The 21,548-nt window shown below is 35.3% G+C and overlaps 1 protein-coding gene across 10 annotated transcripts in view; it reads left to right on the forward strand.

The window, feature by feature from the left end:
• The window catches only part of TRDN (triadin), a 303,786-nt gene that overhangs the window by 228,075 nt on the left and 54,163 nt on the right, over positions 1-21,548 (forward strand). For all 10 annotated transcript variants that reach the window (XM_074368416.1, XM_074368418.1, XM_074368414.1 and 7 more), the window contains 3 exons: positions 5,032-5,082; positions 10,145-10,195; positions 20,881-20,919. In XM_074368416.1, the coding sequence (XP_074224517.1) occupies positions 5,032-5,082; positions 10,145-10,195; positions 20,881-20,919 (141 nt within the window). The remainder of the gene's footprint in view (positions 1-5,031; positions 5,083-10,144; positions 10,196-20,880; positions 20,920-21,548) is intronic.

Genomic DNA, 21,548 nt, shown 5'->3' on the forward strand with positions numbered 1-21,548 from the left:
AGCACTTACTGTGGTAGTTCAGCTCTAACTTTTATTTTGATGGTCTAGATTCAAATTTCCCACTACTATATAGTAGCTGCGATGGTGGGCAAGTTTTTTACCTCTCTTAGCTACTATCATATTATAAAATCTAGATAATACCTGCCTCACTGGAACTGGTGAGGAGTTAAAGAGATGCCTCAGTCAGCTTGGGCTGCTAAAACAAAAATATCATAGACTAGGTGACTTGAAGAGCAGAAATTTATTTATAACAGTTTTGGAGGCTCAGATGTCCAATATCAAGGTGCCAGCCAGTTTGCTTCCTGGTCTGCAAACAGATGTCTTCTTACTATATCCTGTTATAGTGAGGGGTTGGGGAGAGAGAGAGAGAGAGAAAGGGAAGGAGGGAGAGCGAAAATTCCACCCATGAGGGCTTCACCCCCATAACCTGATCACCTCACAAAAGCCCCACCTCCAAATACTGTCACATTGGGTATTAGGCTTCAATGTGTGAATTCTGGGCTGACCCAAACATACTATTCATAGCAAGATTTTATGTAAAAGTACCTAGCCATACAAAACAACACTTCATCATTATATGTGAATGCAGGAATGACCAAGGCCTAGCTTTGCCTGCCCTCAAGGGAATCACAGTTTTGTAATAAAGATATTTTTCTTGAAAAACCGTGGGAACTTTGACATCTTAAATTGAACATGATTACATGAGGAAAATTTCACAGCTAGCAACATTTTCTTTTAAAAACAAAAATCTTTAGTGCTCAGAAAGCTAATTATAGGGTGTCCTAGTTTATCTCACTTCCTAAATATATAAAGGAGTGCTCATTTTAATTTCTTTTGAGTAATTGCATATTGCTGATTTTTCTAAAAGAGTTGGGCAGAGATAAAGTAAAATGCACCCCACTGAGGTACACTCCACAATTCTGATTAGCATTCTCTTCTTGCAGCCAAGCTATGCAGCTTCAAAGCATCATAATTATAAAGTTTGATCAGAGTTCAATGGAAGGAAAAGAATATTTAGATGATTTCAGGGAGTCCCTCAGTTAAGATAATTTGAAGAACTATATTATTATACGAAATTGTTTGTCAAAAGAACTGGAATACTTAGTCCACTGGACAAGACTTCCGCCCCCATGGTGATGGCAAGATACGCATTAAGCATGTTCTGTATTTGTTAGTTGTTTTGAATTCACAACTTTAACATGCTAACGTAGCCCAGCTTGCTGGAACTACACAGTGCTTGAAAAATAGAAGGAAGCTTTTCAGAGATGTACATACAAGGTGTTAGATAGTATTATATAGTTGGTGTTTTCAGACTCACTAACTCTCCTTATTCTGTATTGATTATCCGTGTGACTGTCAGAGAACAATCTGATTTCACATATTTACAATTTCTTGAGGACTAACTCACCATAGTCTTCAAGTACCAACAACACTATTCAAATGTCATTCAAGCAAATTTTATATTATACTTTTTACTTAGATTGTCCAGAGATAGAAGATAATGTAGTTTACAAAATTATATTCATTTTTTAATTAAAAAAAATACTCATTGAAGTTTCCAAGATTAAAAGAAAGACACCAAATTACAAATATAATTGAATTGGAAATGTTTTAAATTAAGATTTTTAAACAGATTTTTTAGAGGAAAATATTTTAAAATGTTTAAATATGTGTGTGCCAGTCTTTAGCTTATAGAATAGGGAATGATTAAATGTATCATTAACACACAAAAAAAGTTAAAGATGGCTTCCCAACTAAGTCATACTTAATTACAAACCTAATGGACAGTGTCCTGAGTAAAATTAAACTCTGACAACATTTGACTAGTATTCAAAATTAGTATTGCATAAACATCCATACATTATATTTTTCGTTATGGGGATGATAAGCATAGTGTTTTAAACCATTTAGACACTTTAAAAATTCTTTTCTCTGTATTTTTTTTTTATAAAATTTATATTTTGGAGTTTGGAAAAGATATAAAAATGCTGTAAAATATCTTTTCTAAAATATCGCTGATTCTCAAAAATTATGTCCAAATGAACATAAAAGAATGACAGATGCATGTAGGGCATTCACATATTAAACATTTAAAAATAATGCAAATAATCACAATTAAATCACTTTGGGGGCAATATAGTATCACTTTAGGAAGCAATAGAGATGTTATAAAACAATTTTAACATTCTTGGTGCCATGTGATGCACATTAATAGTCATGATCTGAGAAATTATCTCATACCATTGAACTTACAGAGAGCTCTCTGTATGGTTCTTTAAAATTATTCTTTCCATCAAAACACAAACCAAAAAACTGATATTTTGATTTTATTCATTATGCTCATGGAACAATATCTCAAATCAGCAGGCAAATTATGTATCTTCAAAAGAGGAAAGAAAGAAGGTTTTTGAAATGATATTTTTGAGCACTTCAGTAGAACGAGCTGAGTAAGAATAGTTAAGAATTTTGAGTTTGATTCTTCACACAGCCAAGAGATCTGGACTGCCTGATGTTTCTGTTAGAATATTTTAAACCTTCCAGTTCCAATTTCTTTTTTACAATCTAGCTATACTTGACATTGACAAAGCCAAAATATTTCAACAGAAATATTTTTGTAATATCCTAATGGCACTAATAATAAATTGACAATGAATTTGATCTTTCAGAGCAATGAATAATAAATAATAGCCAAATCAAAGATATTATTAATTACTACCATTTCCTTTAAACACATTGTATGAGGTTCAAAATATTTATGTGCTGAGGAAGAACTCTAGTGCTGATTTCTTTTGTTACAAGATTGTCCATTATTTCAGTTTTTTACTTTGTCTGTTTCATGGGCTTTAAAAAAAAAATCTTGTAGAAGGAAATGCTATTGTTATATGTACATTTTCTCTTTTACAGGAAAATGTTAGAAGAAAAAGCAAATGCTATTTTCTATTTATTTTTCTTAGTTAGATATATTCAGGCCCCTAAGTTTAAAGAATCCTGGATTTATTGAAATTGAGTATTTTTCTCCTAAAATGAATAGTTTTTATCCAATAATTTATTTAAAAATTTAGCTTGCATTGCTATTTTGATCTCAGTTTGTGTGTGCAATTCATTTTTAAACACCTGGCAACAGCAAAATTTGTAAAATTAAGTTTTTTACTACCAGTATATGATTATATATCAATATAGGCAAATTATATGAGCTTGGATTTAAAACATGCAGGTAAAAAGTAACAGGATGTCAGTTTTTTTTAATTGCATATGTTATTAAGAAAATAACTTTTAACTTTCTGGTTTATTTTGCCTTTGTATACCTAGTTTATTCACTAGACCAAGTCTATCTATATGAACAAAGGAAATAAGGTTTGTTTGGGGCATTTAGAAAAATCATGTTACTGGGCATATTGATATTTGCCATTAACAAATGGGAATTCAGTCTGCCTTGCTTGTGAAGTGCTTTCATGTAATCTGCACTTCATCTGTATTTTCCACTGCTTGCTAGACATTTCCTTTTTGGGTATCTTGTTGACACTTGAAACACAATATATTCAAAACAAAGGTAGTATCTTCTTCCAAAGAACTCTGATCCCTATATTCCATACTTCAATTGATGGTAGAGTATCCTTCTGTAAACCAAGGAAGAACTCCAGGAGTTCTTTTTTCATCTGATCCTCAGCTTTAAATTAAAAAAAAAAAAAAATCTGACTTACACCCTACACCCGGATATACTATTAAATTAGCATTTCCTGGCCAGTGAGATTACAGTCAATTTAGGAGCCTAAACTGAAACAGCATGTTCTCAGTGAAAACCTTCCCCAGTTTTAAAAATAGAATTAATCATTTCTCTGTTACTTGTGCAGATCTACTGGAGAATTTATATTGTGCATGGTGCAATATTTTGCTGTTTATTATCTGTTTCCTGCACTGTTTCTGTGTACAAACCACTCCAAAACTTAGTGGTATAAAACTACAGCTGATTTTACCTCGTTCATGATTTAGAGGATCTGAAAGTCAGGAGTGATCAACCGAGCAGTTTTCACTGGGATATCTCGTGTGATTGTAGTAGATGCAGGCTTGGGCTGCAGACATCTAAACTCCCTGACTTCTGGATGTCCAGGACGGCTCCCTTAGATGGCTAGCAGGTGATGCTAGCTCTTGCCTGGGAGCTTAGCTGGAGCTGTTGACTGGATGGCCTATATGTCATCTTGCCAGCATGGCAGGGACAGCTGGAGTACTTACATGGCAGCCGGCTTCCCCCAGAGCTAGTGTCCTTAGTGAAGTAGAAAGAAATCACATGCTTTTTCCTGATTTAGCTGAGGAAGTCCACAACGGTACTTCCACTGTATCCTGTTGGTCACAAGTGACTCACACAGCCAAACTGACAGACTGCCCAGCCCATGCCTCCCCATTCTCTCTTCTGTCCTCCTAAAATATCCTTTCAGTTCTTTTCTCTAGGTCTAATTCCTTTCCATCTTTCAAGCTCTGCTTCAGTATCACCTGCCAAAGCCTTTCTGGATTCCATCATTGAGCTACCAGAGCCAATGCCTTTGTGGTTGATTTCAGAGAGACTAGTTCAAATCCCAGGTTTCCCATTTAAGACCTACATGCCCTCGGGAAGGTTATTTAATCCCTTTATGTGAAAAGCAGGAATAAGAACAGGACCTACGTACCCTACAGGGTTATTGTGCACGTTGAATGACCAACCAGTACAGAACATTTCCTGTGACATATAGTAAGTAGACAATGTTAGCTATTATTCTTATATCGTCTTTCTCCAAAGCCCATAGCATTTTATTTGTGCGTTTCTGTGTCTACCATAGCCTTCCCCTTGTAACAATAATTTGTGGGCTTATTCTCTGTCTTCTGCATATTTAGCTCAATACGTTACAGGCAATTTAGCCCATTAGACACCTGTATCTTGAATATCAGTTCAGAGCCCCTCTGATTCTTTATGCCTTAGTGAACAAAACACATAAAACCTTGCCATTTTTTTCTCTGTTATTCCTTATAACCTTTTTTCCCCTATAATTCTTCTTGCAGAAATCAGAAAAGAAAGATCTGGGAAGACTTCTTCAGTTCTGAAGGCTAAAGGTAATAGAATCAATTTAACATAACATAAGAAATTTATTAGCAAAAACATCTGAATGAGTCCACAATAAATTAGCATTATCTCCTTTACAGATTTGCAGGTCAAAATTGCACAGGTCACCCACATATATTTGAAAACTTGTGTTTATTTACCTGTCCCTCAAATTTCTTTCAGTTCTTCATGACCTTAAACTGCTCTGATTATCATTTCCAAAAGAAAGGAAAAAAAAAGAAAAAAAGATTTTTTTAAAGAATAAAAAGGTTTTTTAAAAAAGGTTAGAAGGAAAGAAAAGAATAAAAGGAAAATAGAAAGGACTTGCTTCCATGCCCTCTGTTTTTCTCCTTTCTACCCATTCATTAAACATGTATTTAGTGTGTAATCTTTCCAAGCACTTGCTAGTCATTGGCGAAACAAAGATGGCGAAGCTAAGAACAGTGGGAGGAAGACTTGGGGATTGGAGATCTGAATTCTGTTGTTTTCAGACTCTTCGTCATATTCTGTCTGCTCAGTCTTGTCAGGTTCCTTGTTGCTCTGAAAAAGCATGACATTCTTATTTGAATTTTTTATTTCAGTCTCCTGAATGGACTGAATTTCCTCTCTGTCCGTCCAAATTTCCGGCCTCTTTCTAAGAATAATGTCCACATTAAGTGTCAAGCTTTCTCTATCGACTCCCTAGTCAAGTCTGGGGAATCAGAGAAGGCTTTCCTGCAGTGTACTAAATTCAAGCATGAAAGACGAGGAGTTAGCCAGGCAAAGGGGTGAGGGCTGTCCGGGACAAGCACGGCAGCAGGGCTTCTGCTCTTTGCCAAACACACTGAAACCTACTTAATTTATTTCGTTTCTGCGAGTTTTGCTTGGTATCTCTATCCTAATAAACAAAGAAGCCAAGGTATAAATAATTTAAATTACTTGGTGTCGGTGTCAAACCATGGGTAAGAGGAAAAGGCAAGAATCAAAGTCAAGTCTGTCGGACTTTAATGCCCATTTATTTCATTTTAACACAGGTTCTCCTTGCTCCTTGTAATAGGACTTTTGTATTTGTATTCTTCAGAGCACTTTTGCTTTGAGTGTAGAACTCATTACATAAGTTTGAAAATCCATTTGATATTGACACACTGGCTGTGTGTTGTGGAAAGTAGTCTTAGACCTTCTACTGTTGGGGTGACTTCCCTTAATTTCCACAGAGGGGCTCAGTCCATTTTTCTCCAGTGATTATCTGTTCTTACAGACAGACTCCTTCTTATCCTCCACTCTCAATTTATCTGATAGCTAGCAAAAACATTGCCCTTGCTTGTGTGAGAACTAAAGGTATTATTGAAAGACACTACCAGGAACATGAATATATACATGCAAAATCTAAACCTTCCCTCCTTTCAGCGTAGTATGAAATGCACTTATTTTGGTGAGCACTTATAAGAATACGTGGACCATATATTATTGTTCACCATGGAAACAACACAGCAGAAAAGTTGAGTCTTACCTCTAAAATTACCTTTCAGGCACAGATGATTATCAAAAATTTATACTACTACTTAAAGACTTCACTTTTGCTGAAGCCTAAACTGGTTGGAAATGGTGGTTGTAAACATTTGTCTCAGAAAACATTATCTGGGGAGATTTAAATCCACGTGGACCACTTTGCTAAGTAGGCTCCTGGAATCTCTGTTATTGTTGTTATTGTTATTAAAGTGCAATTGCAGGCAATTTCCTAGGGAAAACTTTTTCCTCAGTGTTAAATTCTCTACTATTTGCAAGATGTCTCCACAATCAGTAGAAATTCATGTATATAAAGGTCTACTGCATGTGATTATTGATTTAGAGCTGTTTAAAATGCACCTCTTTTTTAATTCAAGCTACGGTCATGCCCTCAAATATATTTGTTATATATAAGTTAGGTACTATTTTAGGAGAGTTGTATTGCCGCTTTCCCTTTGTTCTCTGAATATAATTTTTCATTACATAAAAAAATTAAAGTAAAAAGTACCGTATTACCTATAACATTTCAGGGACTTTAACCTCTGCAGTATTATTGTTTCTAGAGAGGTTCTTGGAAGCCCGCTGCTGGGCTGTGGCAGAATCAGAATGCAGCGGTTTTATTTCACTGGAGCAGCTCAGAGGTCGCCTACCTTAGCTGGCCTCTCATGGATTCCACTTGCATGTACACATTAGAACCTGTACTGAAGCAATGCTATATTTCTAAAGTCAGAATTATTACACAGAAATCACCTGGGGCCACATTTACTGGAGATGTGATAACTATGAGTAAATTAGGCATTTAGAGAAACATCATTAGGCTTGTCCCTTTGTTTAAGGAGGTAGAGAGAGATCTGGGGATGGTTATTCCAAAGAAAAAAAGCAAGAGAAAGACACATCTCGCTGACTTTTGCTGCTGGTTCAGCTACTAACCTTCCTGGACTCACAGAGGCCCTCTCAACACACTCAAAAGAGGGCAGAGCCCTGCTTATGTGACTGAGACCACCCAGAAACTAGTGAACCCTATTAGCCACCCCTGTTATGGTTATATTCCTTCTGGCATCCACCCCTATCCTATTGCCTCTTGCTTCTTAAGCTGGTCTGACTTAAGTGAGGTTGCAAGATTCACCCATGGATGAAGGAGCTGCAAACCAAACCCAAATAAGACAACAAGGAGATTAATTCTCTTCCACTGAAAATGCAACAATAGTGCCCTTAAGTTCCTTTGGTATTGGGGTCATATGATGGACATTAGAATTACTGACCAGTTTTATGACTCAGGCTTTTGTACACTTGAATCTAATGCCAGAGGAGTCTCGGCAAACCTTACCTTCTTTCATATTCTGACACTCAGGACCATGCACCCCGGCTTCTATTTGTCTTCACCATACTTCCTGTTAGCCATTCCCGCTCATCAAAAAATAGCTAGGACTTTGAAGCTGATCCTCAATAATTTATTTGTCATGAACACTCACATTTTCATTACTGCCGTTGTCACTGGGGGTGATGTAGGGGAAGGGAAACCTGAAATGATCTTCCTATTCCTTTGTGAACTTCTCCATCTCAACCTCCCTGCCGGGTTATTTCGAGAGTTCCAAGCTATGTCCCAGCAACTTTACACATGTTCCAGATCTGAAAATCAAGCTTCATGAGCTTTCCTGGGGGCTCTTGATCAAAGGCAAAGAAACTACCATATTTGTAAAAACAACACATGCACGAAATGTGCTCTCCAGTGCTTTGCTCTTGATAAATAAGACAGATGAGTTGAAAAATGCACCAATAGTTGACCCAAAACAGTGGTGTATCTATCCTTCTTAATACAGAAGTGCAGAATTCCCATATAACACTCTCCACATTTTAGGTCATATTTGATATCCTTGGGTAGTTAGGGGCTGCTCAGACCAGCCTGCATACTTCTTAAATAGGTCAAACCCTTCGAAGTCAAAAAGGACACTGAGAAGAAACGAAATGCAAGGAAGCTGGTGTAGGAGATGACCCAGCTTGGGAGAAAAAGCATCTTCCCATTAGCAAATTTGGAAATAAAAATCATTTCTATTTTATGAAGACTTTCTCCAAATTTAAAGTGGTGGATTTATGACCTTAAAATACCCTATAAAATATTTCTGGTTTTCCACCCTTTCTTTCCTTCTCCACCAAAATCAAAGCAGTCTGTGTGCCCTCTGCTTTGGTCTTGTACTTTAAAACTACTTTACCCTCATAGAATCATATACAGACACCCATTTAAATCAACATGCTGAATCTTGAATTCTGAAGTTACAGGCATTATGCTTTCCCACCACTGGGCATCTGTCCCCACCATCACTTCTCATTTCACAATACATTAATTATTTTTGGTTTAGCCAGGAAATGCAAAGCAGTAAATTACCCCCATTGGCTTGGGGGGAAAAAGTTAACGAAGCTTCTCAGTGTGTTTATTCAATTCATGGCTCTTGATTTCATCTTCACATGCTGAAATATAGAAAAAAATTGACCCTATTTATTCTTAACACAATAAATGGCAACACGGACATTTCTTTGCCACCAAAGCCATTTTTCAAAATTCTACAAGCATATGGATATGTAAGGCTATAATTTAGCTACCGAAAAAATCTTGCTTTGAGGAGCACAGTCCTTTCCATAGAGCCTGGAAATCCATTCCTGACACAATCCAAACTCACCTGGACTCAGTGAATTCTAAGTGATTGCTTGAGTAGCTTATCCATTTACAAGTATCCTACCATATTTTCTGCATTCCACCCCAAACCATAGGTAGGAGTAGAAAAAATGGCTGGAAGGATTGATTTCTTCCTTTCCTTCCTTTCTCACTGCATTGTATGTCATTTTTGTTAGAAAAATAGATACTGAGATTTAATGTTGCAGAAAAGGCACAAAACTGTTTTTATCATTAATTTTTATAGGTTGTTGAGGAAGTATAATGTTCATGTCATTGCTCATATGTATGTCTGAAACCTATAATATGATCAGGATCATTTTGTATTTGAACCTAGTAGGATAAATGAAGTTTTGCTTGACTTACTTTAACTAAGGACCACATATTTAAGACATTGGGAATTCATAGATGAAACTGTCTCAAAATTTACTTTAGCCTTATCCTTGAAATTTGTTTGACTTAAGTCTGATGACTAAAACACCACATTTACATGATATATGCAGAGTTTCCACTTGATTGTTTATTTTTCTTGAAAAAAAAAAAAACATAGCCTGAAAGAGATAAACTAAGTGCTGATTTTAACAGTTTTGGAAGACTCGGATGCTGAAGTCATGTACTTTTTAAAATTACAGATAAAGCAAGTTCCTACCCATCCAAATACTCATCTTCTTAAATGAACATATAGATTGATACCCATTCAACAATTTACATTTCTTTTAAATAAAAATGGTTAGAGGACAGCTTGTTGTACTCTGTACTGTTCTTTCTTTGTCTCTGTATGATTAAAATTGCTTTCTGAAAGAAAGCACCATATTATTTCCATCCAGGTTCGCCTTACTATAGTTCATTGACTCCGTTATATATGTGTTCTCAAATCTTTTGATCTTGGTTTTAAATAAATGTTCAATATTTCTTTCCAGAACCTGTTAAGGGGAAAGAAGTGAAAGTTCCAGCTTCCCTAAAGGAAAAAGGTATTACTCTATAATGAAATGTGAAAACACATTGATCTGCCTGTAGCATATGCAGTAATTTGCAATAAATAATACATCATTTATTTTTCATACTTTCAAAACTATAACTTTCATATGCACTTCTAGGCTCTTGAGCTAAGGAAAAATAACTTGTTTCCTATTATAAAATTCTAAATTGTACTATGAAACAACAAAGGAAAGTGTAGCTGTGTCAGAAATGCTAAGAAAACTTTTAAAATGTATGTGCTGTTCTGATTCCACAGTCTGTAGTGGAAAACTACATTTTATAAATATCCCAAGGTGAATCCTATTAGGGATAGCCGTGGAAACCAAAGATTTAAGATACTAAGAAATAAACTTTCTCAGTGATAGCTTGCCATTCTGTAAGTTCAGATACAGTAAAATCCTAAACAAATTGTATAGCTAGGAGGAACTTAGAGATAAACTATTGTCCAAAGCTCTCATCTTATAGATAAATAAAACTGAAATAGTCAAACCTCTCAAAGGTAGTGTAATTTGCAGCAGACCAGCATTAGAACTCTGATCTCCTAAATCAAGCCTGTGATCTTGCTAATGCATCTTATGGCACCTCCAGCCTTCCTATTATACGAGGCTCAGAGTCATGTGGATTCTGATATTACGTGCACCAAGTTATGTTCCCCAAAACATCAGGAAGTTTGTTAAGTCCAACATAATATCCCAGTACTTTCTGTGGGCATGGTAACATAATCCCAATTGTCCAATATTTCTTGTTGTCAAAATGACCATGTTAATGAACCAGTGAAACCATGAAATGTACCTGCAATAGTGACTGTTAAAAATAGAGCCTGTTTCTACATTTACCCTGAAGAGATGAGCTGCATTAACTATTAACTAATATATAGGAACTTAGTGGTAAAAATTCCAATTTACTGAGTTTTTCTTCTTCAAAAAAAAAAGACTTTTGGTGAACTTGTGTAAGCATGTGTTGGAGCTGGGAGAGCTGTGGAAGAGCAGTGGGAGGGGAAGCTGACGGAAGACTCAATAAGAGAAATGAAGGACGTGTGGAGAGGCTCCATTAGACAGTGTAGCCATGTAAAAAAAAATACCCTTAAGTCATACTTTCTTAATTTTGCAACTAATTTTAAATTAAACAAAATTATTATTTAATGAAACACAAGAGCAAAACATGATTTTTTTCTCAGCCCACATAGGTACTTGATTTTTTAAAGCAAATGTTTAAAGCAACAGAGACTCTAAACCCATTAAGGCATTTATGTTTCACTTTATAAAAATATCATCATATCCCCAATTTTATTTTTATTGTCACATATGTAATAGTTATCTTGGTGTTTATGCAATTTTATGTTATTCTGGCAAAATATGTAAATTAGGGTATTTTGCTCACAAGAGAATTCTTTCATACTATGCAAAATGTCCAATAAGCAGCAAAACATTATTACACTGTGTTATTTAAAGGATGAATCAATTGTGAAGACTAATGAAATTTCTTTGGATTTAGTTAAGCACTAATTTATTTCTTTACAATAACTCTAGAGTTCTTTAACATCATCAGATTGTTGATTGCAATAGAAATTTAGGTAAAAGTCTAAATTGAATAGATTTGATGCCATCAAGTAATTCAGTCGTTCAATAATGTTGTAATTCTTTGCCAATCCAAGATAGAAATATCAAAATTGAAGAACAGATAGGAATATTATAAATTTCCACATTTTTTATAAAAGAATTGCAGTGCAAAGGGTTTTCCCCCAATAGAAATGTATGTGGAATATATATACAAAAAAATAATAATTTAGATTTCCCCTAAAAGCACATGATGCTAATTTGAGTCTTTAAACACTGGAAAGGATTTCCTCTCTCTTCTTCCTTCCATCTTTCCAGGTATTGTTTTTTTATCATCGATCCCAGGAGGTCAGTGTAGTACCAGCCAGTGATGGTCACAGATAATGGTGGTGGGGAAGGCAGCATTTTGGAAAAGACGCATTTTTAAAGTTACATTTTCGTTCCAGTAATACTGAATTTTCTATGTTACCGTACCATTTTCTTCCTAATTCCTAATTTTTTAATGGCAAGTATGTGTCGACAACAGTTTGCATAAAGCATCAATTAAATGCCCACCCAGACTGCTATTGTCAATATTGCTCTATTATTTCTTTTAGAAATTGAGGCTCCAAATAACCACTTGAGTATATTTAATTAGCCTTTTTATTTTGCCATTTAAAGTGACCATGACCTCTGTTAGAAATGTGCTAGAATATCACTGGAGCTTTGAAATTTTATGCAAGGAATTTCATCATTTGTTTTTCTCCAAACAACCAAAATTCAGGCCTGTGGCGCTAAATGTGAATGACAGGCCTTGCACATTTTGACAGAAAGTGTAGCCATGATATGCAAAGACTTTCACTTTTCACCTGTGACCAGTGGGGTCACATTAGGCTTTCTTTCCTTAAAGGGGGTCAGCGTCATCTCACATAGATCAGAACAGCTACAATTCAAAGACTCCTTGCTAAAACAGAAATCAATTTTAAAAGAAATCTTGTTCGATTAAATGTTTAACATCTCTTCTTTAAGCAAACAAAGGGATTCTTAAAAGGCTTCATTTAATGTCCACTAAAGGAGCATCAGACAGAACGGTAACATCATTCACACTTAAATGAGAAAACTCACAAATACATAGAAATTTAACAACATATTCTTGAAAACCTAACGTGTCAAGGAATAAATCAAAAGGGACATTGGAAAATATCCTTAGACAAAAGAAATTGAAAATACAACATACCAAACTTAGGGGATGCAAAAAAAAAGCAGTTCTAAGAAGTACATAGTAATAAACGTCTACAGTAAAAAGGGAGAAAAATTTCAAATAAACAACCTGACTTTATACTTCCAGGAACTGGGGGAAAAAAAGAAGAAATTAAGCCCAAAGTTATCAGGAGGAAAGAAATAAAGATTACAGCAGACATAAAGTAGAGAATAGAAAAATCAACAAAACAAGAGGTGTTTTTTAAAAAGACCAACAAAACGCACAAAACTTTGGTTAAGTTAAAAAAAAAAAAAAAGAAAGAGTGAAGAGCCAAATAAATAAGAGTTGAAAGAGGACACATTATAACTGGTGCTACAGAAATTTTAAAACGATCATAAAAGACTACTACAAATATTTTTATGCCAACAAGTTGGACAATCTAGAAGAAATGAATAAATATCTAGAAAACATACAATAGCCAAGACTAAATCATAAAGAAAATCTGGACAGACTAATAACAAGTAAGAATATAATCAAAAACCTCTTAAGGGAAAAAAAGAAGTCCAGAACCAGAAGGCTTCATTAGTGAATTTTACCAAACACTTAAAGAATGACTGACAATTTTTTCCTGAAGAATTGTTTAAGCAAAAACTGTGCCAGTACCAGCAGCACTTTTACTCTAAAGCAGCGACTGACAGTGTGACGCTTGTCCTCTTGGGCCCATTTTGTCCAAATGCCAAGTTGATAGAATTTTGGAATGGAAAAGGGTTATGCATTGGTAAGAAAAGCAGTTGAGACTGCCAGAATTCTCTCTATAATCATTGGCTTTACAAAATTAATGTATCCAAGCACTGGGGTTTTTTATTTCCTTCATCCAAAAAAAAAAAAATCAATGTATAGCAATATTATATGTAATAGCAATATATATGTGAGATATATGGACGATTATAAGTGAAAAGCCCCAATATTCCTGCTTGGCGTGCTTTCCTTTTCACCCTTCATTAAGAGGGACAGAGTGGAAAGAGAATGACTCACTGTCACTCTGCATGTCCATTTTTCTTGTCACTCCAAGCCACCTTATGTAAATATTCTAGTGTGCTTCTCTCCTTGATGGGAAGTTTTTAAAAATGTCATAGCATTTTATTTATTAATTTACTTTTATTTTTACTTCTCTTGTTCACACTTTAAAAAGCTTGAAATGTGTTATTTTTCAAATAAGGTCATTTGAAATTATTTTCATTTGTTTAATCAGATACAGGATGAGCCATACTTGTGACCTTTGACCTTTTATTAACATAACTGATTATTCTCACTTCAAATTAAAGAAAATGAATGCAGATGCTCAGAGAAATAAGTAAGAACCTAGTTTAAAACTGACTCCTCCTTGATAAAAAAAAAAAAAAGAATGTCTTCTTATTTACCTTGGCAAGTGATTTTTGCACAAGTTTCTGAGTCATTTGACTGGTTTAAAGTCAACTGGCTCATTACCTGAAATGTATCCAACCAGCTCTCCTGCCACCTTCAAATAACATCACAGGACCTTGTTCTGACTGACTCTTCTTTGTGTGACCTAAAATATGTTCAGCCTCCTCCAATTATTTCTTACTTATTTCAGTGCACACTCTTCATGTTGGGAAGCTTCAGGGAAGGAGAGAATAATGAGGCACGCATAGCAAGACATAAAAGGAAGATTAGATAAAGGCAGAGTGACATGATCAGGACCGCGGTACATTGTATTTAGCACATACCAAAGACAAAGGAGCATGAAAATGAAATGATAACAGAATGAGGCAGGGAAAATGTATGCATTTATTCTGCACTGCAAAGAGAGAATGCCCTCTGGCTCATTTTGTGTTTTTAGTGTCCGCTCAGCAAACTTTCCCTGTAAGCATCAAAGTCCTATGGGAATTTTGCCAAGAAAGGTTTGCAGAATCAGGTCTTAGGCAGAAAGTATTGAGTCATGCATTAAGCGCTTATATTACAAACTAGAGCTATTTTAAAACTATACCTATAGCAGCTTGTAAAGCGTAACTGGTTTTTCTTGTTGACCTAATGGGAATGAGAGGTGAGAGACTGACAGACACACACAGACACAAATGCACAGAGAGAGCGTGTGTTGAGGGAGGGTATTTGTGTGTGTGCATATGTGTTATGGAAAAAGCACTGTGCCCAGTTATTTGAGACTCTGGCTTCAGCTTTGAAATTACCGGTTACAAACTAGTTAATTCACTTAGTTACTCTGGCTAGTTATAGCTGACTGGAACAAATTAAATATGAAAATCTGCAGATAATATACAGCAGTGTCAAGTGTCCTAGTGGGTTCGTTCTAACGGGCTTTTCCATCCAGGTAAAGTTTTGGTTAATGCAACGGGGATTCCACTTTATATATTGGTCTACACCATCTAGAAGGGAAGCTTCTAAGTCTGATGTTCTTGGCATTTTGAAACCACATTTTAAATTGTTTTGTATCAGTAACAATTTTTGAGTGTTAGTATAATATTCTAGGGGTGTCTTAGGCCCTGAGGCTCCAGAGATGAACAAGACAAAATCCCTGTCCTCAAAGATTTCACAATACTTAAAAAAGAGAGCCAAGAAAGAGTAAAAGTGGAGTGGCCTCCAATGATGCCTCAGACGAGACATAGTAATGGTTTTATCCAATCCGTGGATACCTATGATTTAGGTATTAGTACATGAGGACTCAGGAAATATTTGTTAAATTATTCAGTCTAATCATAGCCACAGATACACCAGCTAATTATCATTGTTCGCATTTCATAAGATGAGAAAATTAAAGTTTAGAGCGTTTAGATGTCTTACATTAGATCGTTTGGTTAATAAATAGGGAGATACATTTTTAAACTGAGGAATTTCTTGTTCAGCTGGTTTGTGTCTATTTTTCTCCAACTGCAGTGCAAAAATGATCTCTGCAACTCCTTGATTTGGATGAGGCTGGGCGATACTTGAGCACGCTGTCACCTCGCCCCTTTATCATGCATGAAGGCGTTCCTCCGTTCCAACCAAGGCTAACACTGATTTAGAAACTCAAGCAGGAAAAATAAAGCATAGGGAATACATGAGGCTTCATAACCATATGAACATGGTTAAATAAGAGGAAGGGGAAATACTAACATTCCACGGACTACTGAAGGAGAGGAAGACAGAAATAAGATGGAAGGTTGTGGAGTAGAGAGTGTCAGATGTTGATTCTTTGCATGACCTCACAGGACAGGTTTTTCTTTTGGAAGTCTATGAACTGAAGAAGTTCCAGATCAAACTGAAAGGTGGTCAGGTCTTGTCTTTCTCACTGTTGTCTTTACCCGGATCACAGAGTAATGTGTTCACAGCAGATGAAATCAAATGCTCCCTATTAAAACAGACCTCATAGTTGCAAATTCTTCTTAAGACATGGTTAAGAAGAAATATGAGTTCAATGAGGATTCTCCCAACTCCCAAATTTTGTAGCCAGGCTGATTGCTGTGACAGTTCTTTGACCCATGCAATAATGCCTCAAGCAGAAGACAAAATGTGAAAGGGGATGTGTGTGTGTGTGTGTGTGTGTGTGTGTGTGTGGTGTGTTCTGCATACCATTTGTTGTTAAATAATATAAGGAGGACACAGTAAAGTTGTGTATGTGCTCATGTGTATGTAATAGCAGTGGTAGCAGATTTTCATCAAAAAATGCAAATGGTTACTGAAATGATGTCAGACTCATGGGTTTAGAAGAAGTTTATAAATATTACTTTAATATAGCTTTGTTTTTTAAAAAAATATTTATATTTAAATGTATTTTATTTAACATGATGGTAGAAAAATATAAGAAAAATAATTTTAATTATCAGTAAAGAGACTAACATACACTGCTTTGTATCTGACTCTCTTCTAAGTCCTTCACATGTCGTGTTCAATTTAATTTTCACAGCAATTCTTTTTTTTTATTATTGTGAAAATTGAAGCACTGGAAGTGATTTGCCCAGGTCACACAGCCAGCTGAGGTGGATTTGGAACTCATGCCTGGCAATGTGACCTGCTTCCTTTGCCACCAAGCTTTCCAGATCCCATAGGACCAAAACTCACATACAGTTGGCTAGGGATAACAATGCTGAAGTTCCTTTGTATATTTTACAAAAGTAGGTTTGGTGATCTGCTTTTAAATGTGAAATTTCTCATGCCTTTAAATATCGAGTACTACTCCAGGACTGAGTGAGACAGCTATCAGTATCCAATTTATCTAATTTAACTGGCTTGATTTAGGAAACTGTTTATATGATTCATGATTTAATGACTGGCTGAAAAAAATCAGCAACCTCAGTGACTTAATTGCTCATGTCAATCACAATCTTAATGACTCTGTTAGTAGTTTGTACCTATAAGATGTAGTACGTGGCTTACTATGTAGTTTTTATGAACAAAATGTTTAAATGCTTTCATTCTATCTGTATCAACCGGTGGTTATAGCGGTGTGCTTAGAAGTGCTTAAAGTTTTGGAGTTGGAAAAAATCAGCATTCAAATACCAGTTTTTCCATTTCGTAGGGAGTACACACTTAGATGAGTATTAAGCCTCAGTATTGTTATCTGTAAAGTGGGTATAATACTAGTATTTACTTAATAGGAGTGGTAAACGAGGATTATATAAGGTAATTGGTCATTTGTGCAACAAATATTTATTGATCCCTAGTCTGTGTAAAGCACTGATCTAGGCACTACCATACAGCAGAGAAAATGAAAATTCATCCCAGGACTCAAGCAGTTGATATTCTACTGGGGTTAGAGAGCTAACAAACACATGAATATTTAATATTCTATAAATAAATTCTAGATGATGCAGATATACACTTAGTATATGCAGAAAGTACAAAACATCGCTAGTTACAAAATCAATAATAATTATTATTATATTTTATTGCACATATAAGGCTGTGCTGAAGAAGCGAATGTGATAATGAGAACAAAAAAGATTGGGAAAAGAAAAAGCAGTGGCATTCAGCATCTACCTTGCAAAGTATTTAAAATGGAGACATTCTTAAAAGAATGCATATTCTTGGAATTTGTATGTTGCGTAGATTTCTTTCTTCTCATTTTATGAAGACACAGCAGAGACTCCTAAACAGAGTTGATCTCCACTGCTGCGCTCCTCTGGCTCCAGCACGTGCGTGCTGAAGTTTTGCTTGGCCTGCTTTCCTTGAGACCATAGTGTTGATGACATTGAAAAATCCTTGATGAATCTCCCCTCCCCAGGCCCATCAGCAATGTACGTTTCATAAGTGAAATCAACAGCCTGGAAGAGTCAGCGCTGCATAGGAAATGGCAGGCCGCCTGCCCCAACCACTCAGCATGGGGGTTGCTTGATTCCATGGTTCTGCAGTTCTTGTGTGTGGAGCCAAAAATGAAGGGCTCAAGTGAAAAATGTTTACAGAAACCAGATTTTTTTAAAATTACACAATAATAATCAATGATAAAAATGTTAAACAGTATAGTTTGGCTGAAAATATGTTCCCAATCCTTCTTTCTGGCCTCCAGGTCTCAACCTTCAGCATTTATCATTGTTTTTAGTTTTCCTGAAACTTCTCAATGAAGCCTTTTGACTTAACTTTAAAAATGTATATATGTATCTCTATATATACATGCGGATGTATATATAGATGTTGTTTTTATATAACTAAGAACAGGCATCCAGATATGACTCAAAAATTAAGGACTTAAACTTCAGTAGAAAAGTCATCTGCAAAATGAGGGCACTGAGTTCTTAGTGACCAAATAGACTAATAAGAGAGATTTCACTTTAGAAATCCTCATATATCAATTCCTGCTTTGCATATTCAAGAGTAAAGCCCCAATTCTATAAAAAGAAAAGAAAATTACCTTGAGAGATCATTTAAGTTTATGAGCATTATTTTAACATAGGTAAGCTCTTTTCATACATAATTCTCACATCAATTTTACAATATTGTTTTCTCCATTTCATCAGTGACAAAATTGAGACTTGAAGTTTTAAATAGCACCCACAGTCACAGAACTAAGAAAACAAGCTTGCTTTTAAAGTCAGATTTTGTGATCCAAGAGCCTCCTTTACACACTGTCTAGGAACTCGTAACTTGTGAGGTTATCTTGTTAGTGTTGTTCACGTAACACCAAATAGGTAATAGGTCTATCATTGTGAGAGGGTCCACAGCCATGTGCATGTTGAATAAGAGTGGTTATAAAATTCTATGAACAAGGCAGAAGTCGCTTCTGATTGTATTGTGCTCATAGCTGATAAAAAATATTCCCTATAGCTTTTACTTTTTACAAAAGATCTTTTGACAAACATTAAGGGTAAAATGATTCCACGTCAAGATTACAGTGGCAGTGTGATTGACAAGGGAGGGAACCAGGTGCAGAGTGAGGGGCAAAGCTCTTTCAAATAGACAGCTCTTCGTGGTGAGCAAAATGCCTACGGACCCCATCCGAGGGCACTGAATTTTTATCTCTAGAGGCATGAGATGAATCAATTTCTCCTAGGACTGCAGATACACAAGAGGGGGCATTTCCTCTTTCTACACTCAGTGTTTTGTTCACTCACCCATTCATTCTGCAATATTTATTGATTGTATACCATGTGTTAGATATTTGACCGAATGCTGATATTTGAGTAGTAAACAAGACCCAGCTCTTGTCCTTATGGAACTTAAATCTAAAGAGGGGATACAGACAATAAATAAAAATTAAATAAAATTGTAGACCAAAATTTTATATAGCATTAAGGCACATAGAAATCATTAAAAGAGCTTACATCCTACCCAGTTAAGTAGACTGTGTTAACTAAAAAGAGAGAGAGAGATGTGCCAGGGAGAGTGGAAGTGCAATAATAGTGCAGATAAATCCCTTTGTACAGGATGTGCATTCAAGCATTACAAGAAGCAGACTGTGAAGGGCTATGTAACTCTTTATTATATAAAATTCTACAGTTAAGCAAATGAGCTTTTATTTTTCCTTATTGTAACTCTGGAAATTGAGACTCTATTAGGCTAAAACCCAAATAAAGCTGGTCAGCACTGTTCCTGACACAAAGTCTGCACTCAGTGATATCCTAACCATGAGATCAGTTTTTCTGCTGTTTGAAGGAAGGAAAAATTGTAATGTACCAGAGCCTTCCCATTAATCAAAACAGGACTTTATGCCAAGAGAGAGGAGCTATGAGGCCAAGGCAAAATTATTTAAAGAAGAGGAAGGACTTGGGGACATGAAGATATAGTCAATTATTACGGTGGTTGGGATAGCGTTATGAATATTCCTTGGATAGCTCAAAAAACTATGTACTTATCCTATACTGATATGAAGTTAGAATGCAGAGTTTCTGGACAAAAGCTATTGTCCTAGGACACTAATAAAGCAAAATACTTGATTTTAATGTGTTTATATTATCATACTGAAGTTAAGCCAATTTAATTTATTTTACAAGATTAATAACGAATACTAGAATAAACAAATATACAAATTTGAAGTGATTAAATTAACCACCAGATGGCGCTCCATGAACTTAATGTATGTAGTCAAAAATAGAAAATTGCTTAAATTGGGCAAATTAGGAAAAATTACAATACTTTTTTTCCTGAGCAGTTTAGGTTCATTTCCTTATTTGCAACACTTAGGGAATTTATTAATCATAAGAAATGGGCTCTTATTAAAGACAAAATGCCAAATTCCTTGATTAGTGAAACACTTTTTTAGCAAACTGGATTTTAAATCAAAGTTCTTTCGCTTAAGTTACTTTAAAAAGTTTGCTACAAATAACATGTTCCATTGTATACTGATTAAAGTGTGTAACTATGATTGAAATTGAAGACAAATGAAAAAAATCTAGTAAACTTGCCTATTGTTCCACTGAGTACTGCTTTTTCCTTACGTGCTTATTTTTTTCTTATTTGTTTGTTTGTGTGTGTACATGTAAATGTTTTACCCCAGAACCTGAAATTAAAAAAGAAGAAAAGATGTCCAAAGCAGGTAAGAACACTTTGTAAGATTTACATACAAATATGTATTCTGTTTGTAATGAACAGGATTTGTTTTATAATCAGGACTGTGTAAGGCCTTGAGATGCTGAAAACATTGAAAAAATACTTGTGTTCCCACCCACCCCAAGTATTTTAATTGTAATAAGCAGTAAACAAATGTATGCTAAAATTAATATAGATTCTGTTTTCTGGTAGCAAATTTTGGGTAAGTTTGTCAAAGCATTAAAACTGTTAGCATACGCTGCTCCTTATTTATCTACTGGGCAATTGAACACTGTTTACAATGTGCTAAGGGAACAATCTGAATTTCAGAGGAATTAGCCAGATTGTGACAAATGCCTACACCTTATTCTTATAATTGTTGAACCTTATGAAATCACCTATACTCAACCATCTTTTACCTTAAAAACAGCAGTTTAATGTGGTTCAACATAACAGATTCAACCATTTTCTTTCCCACTAATTAAATATCCGGATATTCTTTGGAGGGGTAATCCATGGTCTTATTGACAATTAATCTGAAAATTGGAATACTTTTAAAAGAGATTTCCTGAAAACAATTTCTATAAGAAAGGAAGATGCGATTAGCTGGTCACTCTTAAGACAGGTGTTAAAAAT

Source organism: Camelus bactrianus, chromosome 8, assembly GCF_048773025.1.
Source record: "Camelus bactrianus isolate YW-2024 breed Bactrian camel chromosome 8, ASM4877302v1, whole genome shotgun sequence".
Classification (NCBI taxonomy): domain Eukaryota; kingdom Metazoa; phylum Chordata; class Mammalia; order Artiodactyla; family Camelidae; genus Camelus; species Camelus bactrianus.